The 10000-nt window shown below is 41.3% G+C and overlaps 1 protein-coding gene and 1 long non-coding RNA gene across 8 annotated transcripts in view; one reads left to right on the top strand and one right to left on the bottom strand.

Annotated features, from left to right (window-relative positions):
* The window catches only part of LOC101884676 (MAM domain-containing glycosylphosphatidylinositol anchor protein 2), a 373415-nt gene that overhangs the window by 135031 nt on the left and 228384 nt on the right, over nucleotides 1-10000 (bottom strand). For all 7 annotated transcript variants that reach the window (XR_015518911.1, XM_087298727.1, XM_087298728.1 and 4 more), the window contains one exon: nucleotides 2497-2636. Coding sequence is in view for 3 of the 7 variants with exons in the window: in XM_087298724.1 (XP_087154850.1) it covers nucleotides 2497-2636 (140 nt within the window). In the remaining 4 variants the exon portion in view is untranslated. The remainder of the gene's footprint in view (nucleotides 1-2496; nucleotides 2637-10000) is intronic.
* The window catches only part of LOC147839519 (uncharacterized), a 198477-nt gene that overhangs the window by 61209 nt on the left and 127268 nt on the right, over nucleotides 1-10000 (top strand). The gene's annotated exons all lie outside the window — the stretch shown is intronic.

Raw genomic sequence — 10000 nt, 5'->3', positions numbered from 1 at the left:
ACAACAATAATAATAAATAATAATAATAGTCATTCATTCATTTTCTTGTCGGCTTAGTCCCTTTATTAATCCGGGGTCGCCACACCGGAATGAACCACCAACTTATCCAGCTAGTTTTTACGCAGCGGATGCTCTTCCAGCTGCAACCCATCTCTGGGAAACATCCACACATACACACACACACACACACACACACACTCATACACTATGGACAATTTAGCCTACCCAATTCACCTGTACCACATGTCTTCGGACTGTGAGGGAAACTGGAGCACCCAGAGGAAACCCATGCGAAGGCAGGGAGAACATGCAAACTTCACACAGCAACGTCAACTGAGCTGAGGTTTGAACCAGCGACCCAGCGACCTTCTTGCTGTGAGGCAACAGCACTACCTACTGCGCCACTGCCTTGCCAATAATAGTCAATAATAGTCAATAATAATAATTAATAATAATTGTAATTATTATAATAATACTGTGTGTCAGTGTAGATCTGAGAGTAAACTGTAGTTGTCCAGCTCTGCTCTTCAGCTTTTAATGAAGCGTGCAGATGAATAAAGCTCAGTCTGCCGCACTAATTCAGCGGGCTTCACCTCTTCAGCTGAAATATAGCGATCAATACCTGCGAGGTGCGAGTGAATGCTGCCGAACTGGACAAATTAATGTGCTGTATATCGATCCGAGGGGAATTAAATATTAATTAGGGGTGAATGGGCAGAGTCAATCCCCAAGACACACACAAATCACATTCATTTATCCAGATCTGCCAAACACATGCTGCTGTTTCACATGAAGACGACCCCGAACAGCACAACAACAATACATATTAGAGGAGTCATTAGCAAACCACCATTATTGCGGCATATAGTGACAATAGTTGTGTCTTTTACATAACTATACTGCTACTCTAATAGGTATTCTTGAAACAACAAACTAAGGAACTGACAAAAAAAAAGACATGCACATATGTCCTGAAGTGACCCAGTAGACCCTGCATTATAATAAACTTCTGCTCAAACATTTTACAATAATGAAGTGAGGAAGACTGATTAACAATTAGCAAAATTACCTAAATAAACGAGTGAAAAGCTTATGACTATCTAGTTGTCAGGTTATTAAGTGATCTAGCTAGCTATATAGTGATATGGTGATCAGGCAATTAGATGATCTGGTTATCATGCGATCAAGCTATATGGTTATCTTTTTAGCGGGCATATCTGGTGGTCTGGTAATCTGATTATTGAGTGATCTGGTTGTCTGGTGGTCTGGTAATGTGGTGATCTGGTTGCCTGTTAATCTGGTTATTGAGTGATCTGGTTGTCAAGTGATCTGGTAATTTGGTCATCAAGAGATCTTATTGTCTGGTGGTCTGGTAATGTGGTGATCTGGTTACCCGTTAATCTGGTTATTGAGTGATCAAGTTGTCAAGTGATCTGGTAATTTGGTTATCAAGAGATCTTATTGTCTGGTGGTCTGGTAATGTGGTGATCTGGTTACCCGTTAATCTGGTTATTGAGTGATCAAGTTGTCAAGTGATCTGGTAATTTGGTTATCAAGAGATCTTATTGTCTGGTGGTCTGGTAATGTGGTGATCTGGTTACCCGTTAATCTGGTTATTGAGTGATCTGGTTATCAGGTGGACTGGTTATGTGGTAATGTGGTTATCTTGAAATCGAGTAATTTGGTTATCAGGTGATCTGGTTATCAAGAGATCTTGCTGTATGGTGGCCTGGTAATCTGGTTATCAAGTGATCTGGTTATCAGGTGGACTGGTTATATGGTGATTCGATTATCTGGTTATCAAGTGATCTGGTTATTGAGAGATCTTATTGTCTGGTGGCCTGATGATCTGGTTGTCAAGTGATCTGGTTATTAGGTGGACTGGTTATGTGGTGATTTGATTATCTGGTTATCGAGTGATCTTGTTATCAGGTAATTTGGTTATTGAAAGATCGTATTGTCTGGTGGCCTGGTGATCTGGTTATTAAATGATCTGGTTATCACGTGATCTGGTTATCTGGTAGACTGGTTATGTGGAGATTTGGTTATCTGGTTATCGAGTGATCTGGTTATCGGGTGATCTGGTTATTGAGAGATCTTTTTGTCTGGGGGCCTGATGATCTGGTTATCAAGTGATTTGGTTATCTGGTGGACTGGTTACTAGGTAATTTGGTTATCATGTTATTTTATTATATGGTGATCTTGGTATATGGCAATCTTGTAATCAGGTGATCTGGTTATTATGTGATCTGCTTATATGGTGATCTGGTTATATGGCGGTCTGTTTATCAGTTGATCTGATAACATGGTGATCTGGTAATCAAGTGATCTGGTTATCAGGTGATCTGCTTATATGGTGGATACGGATACGGTTATCTGGTTATGTGATCTGATTATTTGGTGATCTGGTCATCAACTGGTGTCATTACATGGTTATCTGATCATCTATTTATCTGGAGATCAGTTGGTCTGATTATACGGTGATCATGTGGTCACCTGTGGTCGTGGGTGTCCGGTGACGAGGCAGCTGAGCTCCAGTGTTTCTCCTTCTCGTATGGTGTAAACTCTCTCCGAGAAACGCTCTTCCTCCACATTACACGCGTGACCTGAATGAGCGATGCGGACAGTAGGAGGAGCTGTGCAGAGACAGAGAAACACACACGTCAGAATAACACACATCAATACTGAAAATGCAGATATTCAAACGTTAGCTTCAGGCCAGTTTTGTACACTGTAATATATGAATGATAAATCAATACATAGGTCCACACGGATTAAGCATGAGAAGAAAACTGCAGATTTCAAAGCCAATTATTTAATCTATTCATTTGCTTATGTAAACCAAGCGGCAACCTCCCGCTCTCCCTCAGGAATCCCAATACGGAAGTAACTAAAACTACAATTCATGCGAAATTCCGCTAGTCCTGCCGCTCCTGGCTTCAAAATAGAGCACATTTCAATTGAGCCCACTGTTAGAATGGCCAACTTTACAGCAGAAAAAAAGGTGTTTACAGCCTGCTACAAAAAAAGATTTGGGTTAATACAGCTAATATTACCCTTCATGACAACTGTGAGGAGGTGAATTTTTTTATAACTCATCCGTTTCCTTTATATTAAGTTATATTAAGTTTGCATAATTAAGGGCGTGGCCACTTGAGTGACAGCTAGGTCTCGTTGGTCACAGTCACGTCACCTCAGCTGAATCCTGCAGATTAGCCACTGAACTCGGCATATTTATCATATTTCTGTGTTGTTTTATGTGGCTTTACACAGTCAGCTGCCTTTTGGACTTGTTTCCTACAATTATTAGATGGCATGGCACGCTGAGGGCACTTAATTGTGCTCACAAACCATTCACGTGGCCTCCGTTTCCCATGTGAGAAATGTTATATACTTCTTATACTTATATACTTTGTTATATAGAAATGTGATATACCATCTCTATACATGTATTTGTTTTATTTAAGATCATTTATCGTTTATATTTATATTTAGAGCTGTAATGCACTGCAGAATCTGACAGATTGATTAGCTGTAGGCTGTAGATCAGTCATCTGAAGTGTTGTCATACAGTGTTATGCTGGAGTTCATCAATAGTCTTACAGTAACTAACACAGACTATATCTGAAGTGTTTGGAAGTAATTTGCGTTTTCCTCCTGTTGAAAAACCTCATAAGAACAATGTTTAGTGGCTCAGTGTATTACAGCAGTGTTTTTAAAAGTCTAAACGCTTTATTGATATAGTGTACAACCAAGCACGAGTGGTCAGAACACAAGCGAGTCGCAGGTGATGAAGTATTAAGAGTTCTCCCAAAGTAAAGTGTGTCTGAACCAGGTCTAAGCTAAATGCCAGCAGGTGTCTGTAGCTCCGCCCACTCTCCGCCTCTTTGCCCTTGTTTGGTATCCCGCCGTGGGTGTGATGAAGCGAGAACAAAACGGCGACGGTTGGCCGCGCCTACTTGTGGCTTCTTTTGCGCTCTTTAGAAACCTATGGGTTACGTCACGGACACTACGTCCATATATTTTACAGTCTATGATGTGAACGTGTAAATATTAGTGCTGGCCAAAGATTAAATCACAATTAATTGCATCCAAAATGAAACATAACATATGTGTGTGTGTGTGTGTGTGTGTGTGTGTGTATTATATGTCTATATTTATTATGTAAATGCAATCCACACACAAATATATATATATATATATATATATATATATATATATATATATATATATATATATATCACAAAAGTGAGTACACCCATCCTACTTCTGCAAATATTTATTTATAACTTTTCACAGGACAACACTGCAGAAATGACACAATGAACAGTAGTCAGTGTATACTTTAACATGTACTGTGACATACTGAAGCAGTTCTCTCAGGAAACTGGACTGCAGAGCAGCGTTCCAGTATGATAAAGACCCCAAACACACCTCCAGGATGACCACTGGCTTGCTAAAGAGGCTGAGGGTAAAGGTGATGGACTGGCCAAGCATGTCTCCAGACATAAACCCCATAGAACACCTCTGGGGCATCCTTAAACTAAGGTGGAGGAGCAAGTGTCAATGTCCACCACCTCCATGATGTTGTGATGGAGGAGTGGAAGAGAATTTCAGTGGCACCCTGTGAAGCTCTAATCAACTCCATGCTGGAAAATGATGATGGCCACACAAAATATTGACATTTCACATTTTCACTTAGGGGTGTCCTCACTTTTGTTGCCCGGGGTTCAGCTATTATTGGCTGTATTTGTAGTTATTTTGAGAGGTATGATAAATAAACTATTGCTCAAGTATATGCAATAGATGTGTATAGCGTACTGTGTGTGTTTGTGTACTCAGTGTGTGAGCGCATGTGTATGTGTTTATTCTATGTGTGTGCGTGCATGTGTGTGTGTGTTACTGTCTGCTATACTGTAAATGTGATGGTGATTTTAACTGTAAAAGACTAGAGATGCTTCAATAAACAGTCTAATGAGTTAACTAAATAACACAGTAGAGCAGTGGCGCAGTGGGTAGCATGTTTGCCTCACAGCAAGAAGGTCGCTGGTTCGATCCTCGGCTCAGTTGGCATTTCTATGTGGAGTTTGCATGTTCTCCCTGCGTTCGCGTGGGTTTCCTCCGGGTGCTCCGGTTTCCCCCACAGTCCAAACACATGCAGTACAGGTGAATTGGGTAGGCTAAATTGTCCATAGTGTATGATTGTGTGTGTGGATGTTTCCTAGAGATGGGTTGCGGCTGGAAGGGCATCCGCTGCGTAAAAACTTGCTGGATACGTTGGCGGTTCATTCCGCTGTGGCGACCCCAAATGAATAAAGGGACTAAGCCGACAAGAAAATTAATGAATGAACACTTTAGATCAGGGGTCATCAAACTTGTTCCTGGAGGGCCGGTGTCCTGCAGATTTTAGCTCCAACCCTAATCAAACACACATGAACAAGCTAACAAAGCTCTTACTAGGTATACTTGAAACACCCAGGCAGGTGTGTTGAGGCAAGTTGGAGCTAAACCCTGCAGGGCACCGGACCTCCAGGAACGAGATTGGTGACCCCTGCTGTAGATAAAAACTGAACATCTACAGCACAACATATCATTTGCTGTAAAAAGCTGTGGAGTCCATAACTACTCCTTTTAAACAATATTAACATTTAAAATCAATAATTATGGCAGTAAACACTGAAGCAGCAGGTCGGTTTGTTCTGTAAATGTGTCTCTGCTTTTACTGTACTTCTGCAGAATTCTCCAGGCGAGCGCGGCCAGTTTCTAAAAACAGCAGGAGTGATGTTATAGGTTATATTGTACAGTAGAGTCGTGATGAGGAGCACTGTGTGTGTGTTTAGTGTCCTGAAATGTCACTGCTGCCTCTCGGCGAACATGCATGAGCTCAAATGTCACACGGCGAAGCTCAGAAGAAGAACGCTTTCAAGAGCTGTCATTAAAACAGACGCAAAGAAAACTTTTTTAGACAAGGAACAAATCAAATGTCACATTATTAACAACATTAAAACATTTTAAATGAAAAAAGTAATTGGTAGAATAAAAAAAATAAATATAAATGTGTGATAAAATCAAAACATTTGAGTGATAGATCAGTGTCAGCAACAGCAGCAGGTGTTTTATTGACATACAACCTAACACCAGCACCACAGACCTTCCGTAAGGTAAGGAATATTAGAGAAAATATGATGTTTGTATGAAAGAAAATATTAATGTGGATATACTGTCCACAGAGACTCCTGTCGCTGTTCATCTAAAACTCCACATCTATAATCCTCTGAGTCTATGCTGACGTTATCTTCAGCAGCTCAAACACTCTAATGGCTAATGGACAGACGGCAGCTTCTCACTCAGGGCTGCTGTTTATGCTAATGAGGGAGAGATGGGCATCAGTGGGCGGGGCTTCCCCCTCTGATGACACGTACAAAGAGAGAAGCTGAGCACATAATTCTCTCTCTATATATTTATATATAAATTGTGAAAATAAGTGAAAATCATACACATACACAGACAAAAGCCCACCGACTTTGATTATATTTGGGGACCTTTTCTTGACACATTACCTCTGTTATACTTTATTGTTTGTTGTTTCTTTATTATATATGTAAATGTCATTTATCTGTGCATCTTTTCTGGACATTATTGTTTTTATTTATTATTCATTTCATGTTCTTGTCAGCTTAGTCCCTTTATTAATCCGGAGTCGCCACAGCGGAAGGAACCACCAACTAATCCAGCATGTTTTACGCAGTGGATGCCCATCCAGCTGCAATCCATCTCTGGGAAACATCCACACACACTCATTCACACTCATACACTACGGTCAATTTAGCCAACCCAATTCCCCCATATGTCCCACGAGAACACAGGGAGAACATGCAAACTCCACACAGAAACACCAACTGACCCAGCCGAGGCTCGAATCAGCGACCTTCTTGCTGTGAGGCGACAGCACTACCTACTGTTTTGACAAAATTTGTGACAATTATACCTTGTTTGGTTGGGGGGTGGCGGGGTGTTTTGTATTCATATTTTTTTTCTTTTGTATTGTTATTATTATTATTATTAGGGGTCGAGCACAGAAGGTGCGGAGGCTCTTATTGTTTTTGTTTCGTTATTATTCTTCTTCCGCCGTGATTTGAATGGCAGCCCATATAACCATTCGTTGGAAAGTTATGAAGTTTGGCACATGGGTAGAGGACTTTGGATTTATGAAACTGACCAAATTTGCACCCTGTAAACCATACTCTCTAGCGCCACCACTTGTCCAACGTTGGAATTTTGAAATGGTTATAACTTTTGAACCGTAGGTGGCAAACTCAAAATGATTTTTCCCTTGATTCATTGGTTTGTGCCGATGCTAATTGACAGCAAATTTTAAAAATGGTAAGGTTTCGTTTTTTTCTCAAAAATTTTTAAAAACTGTTTGTAAAACCTACTTTTTCAAACTCGCCCTAGACGGTTGGGTCAGTTGTCACCAAAATTGAACCAGGTCGTCTTCAGACCATGCTGACAAAAAGTTATCAAAAGAAAGTTGATAAATGAAACGGTTGTGAAATTGTAGGCAAACGAATTGTTCGAAGGCGTCATAAAATTGAACATATCTCCACAACGCTTTGGGTTATTCTCACCAAACTTGCTGTGTGTTATGCCAACTATAGTCTGAGGCTGCCTGCACAGTTTTGGCGCAGCCCCACCTAGTGGTCAGAAAGGATTAAGATCCCGTTTTTTATTTTTATTTCTTTTTTTCGCCTAGTTTAGACTTTAGATTTAAGAATTGTTTTGTTTTGTTAATTTCTTTGATTTGGCTTACACATTGTTTTTGTTTAAAGAGAATAATTGTAAATGTTTATTTCTTTTTTCCCATTTATTATTGTTACATATCGTTTAAACAATTGAGTAAAAAAAAGCTTAGAGAATTGATTCCCGCCTCATCGTTGATCTGTCGTACACATTACACCTGTCTCACCTAAATGTACAGCATTCCACTTAAACATCTAAAACACGTAACCGTTGTATGAATATAAATTCAGAAAAAGTTGGGAGAGTATAGAAAACAAATAAGCAGTGATTTCCAAATGTACTTTGACTGATTGCAGACAATATGAACACAGAATATTTGATGTTTTGTCAGGTCAACTTGATTTCAAGTGTGAATCTCCATCCTCTCCTGTCAGTCAGAGCTCAGCACACTCCAGAAACAGAGACCGCAGCAGGTGAACTGCTGAATAATGATGTGATGTGACACAAGTGTAGTCAACAGGTGATTGTGATTATCATCTAGTACAAAAGCAGAATCAGGAAAGGTCTAGTTATTTAGGAACAAAGATGGGCTGAGGATCACCAACAAACACGAGAGAAAATGATTGAACTGTTTAAACACAATGCTCCTCAGAGAAAGAGAGGAAGACATGTGGATATTTCACCTTCAACAGTGCAGAACAGCCTTAAAATATTGAAGGAATCTGGAGGAGTTTCAGTGTAAACAATAATAATAATAATTCCTTACATTTATTTAGCGCTTTTCTGGACACTCAAATCGTTTTACACAATGAGGGGAATCTCTTCATCCACCACCAGTGTGGAGCATCCACCTGGATGACGCGACGGCAGTCATTTTTGCGCCAGACCGCACACCACACACCAGCTGATTGGTGGAGAGCAGACAGTGATGAAGCCAATTGAATATGGGGAGGGTTAGGAGGCCATGATGGACAGAGGTCAGTGGGCAGATTTGGTCAGGATGCCAGGGTTAAACCCCTACTCTTTTCGAAGGACATCCTGGAATTTTTAACGACCACAGAGAGTCGGGACCTTGGTTTAACGTCTCACCTGAAAGACGGCTCTCACTGAGCAGTATAGCGTCCCCATCACTATACTGGGGCATTAGGACCCACACAGACACCACTAACACCACTTCCGGCAGCAACCTAGCTTTCCCATGTGGTCTCCCATCCAGGTACTGACCGGGCGCAGCCCTGCTTAGCGTCAGTGGGCGACCATGTGAGAGTTGCAGAGAGCTAGCTGCCGGCAAGAGCGCAAGCCTAAGATGAACAACCATGATCTCCGACCCCTCAGGGGGCGCTGCATCAAGAATCCTCATTCATCTATAAGTCAGATCAGCACATGGGCTCAGCACTACTGCGGTAAACCTTTGACAATCCCCACAAAACAGAGTCACATCCACAACTGCCAGGGAAAACTGTACTGTGGCAAAAGGAAGCCCTATGTTAACAGTGTCCAGAAGCGCTTCTCTGGGCTCGGAGGCATCTGGGATGGACCATCACAGTGTTTCAGGTGTTTCTGGGAGAAATGGACGCTGTGTGCTCCAGACCAAAGAAGAAAAAGGTCACCCAGACTGTTTCCAGCAACACGTCCAGAAGCCAGGCTCTGTCATGGTCTGGAGTTGTGTCGGTGCCCTTGTCTAAGGTGACTTGCTCTTCTGTGATGCTCCATTAATGCTGAACAGCACAGAGAGATTCTGGAGCTCAATATGCTGCCTTCTGCTCCAGGGATGGCCATGCAGAGTTCAACAAGACCATGCAGAACCACATTCAGCACACAGGGAGAGGAGACAGGTACTGGACTGGCCTGCCTGCAGTCCCGACCTGTGTCCAAAAGAGAATGTAGCGCAAAATGTGACAAGGAAGAACCCGTACTGTTGCCCACCTTAAGTCTTGTTTGCAGGAATAATGGGACAAAATGACCCCTGAAACACATCACTTGGTGTCTTCAATCCCTAAACGTCTATAAGTGTTGTGAAAGGGAACAGCAACACTACTGAGTGGTAAATGCTTTACTGATACAACTGTTTTAAATGTGTTGCAAGAACCTAAATTGTAATACGTGTTTATCTAAAAAAATCTGTATAAATCACGAGGAACACATTTACATAATTGTCTATAAGTTGATTTATATAATTTGTATTATACAGCTTTTGCTAAAGTCTGAGTGGATCCAGCAGCAAGAGCAGAACAGCAGCTGTTGGTGTGGATCTGTGTCC

Source organism: Danio rerio, chromosome 20 (assembly GCF_052040795.2).
Source record: "Danio rerio strain M-AB ecotype USA chromosome 20, GRCz13ab, whole genome shotgun sequence".
Classification (NCBI taxonomy): Eukaryota; Metazoa; Chordata; class Actinopteri; order Cypriniformes; family Danionidae; genus Danio; species Danio rerio.
Note: the sequence above shows the minus strand (reverse complement) of the source record. Positions and strands in the feature narration are given on the sequence as shown.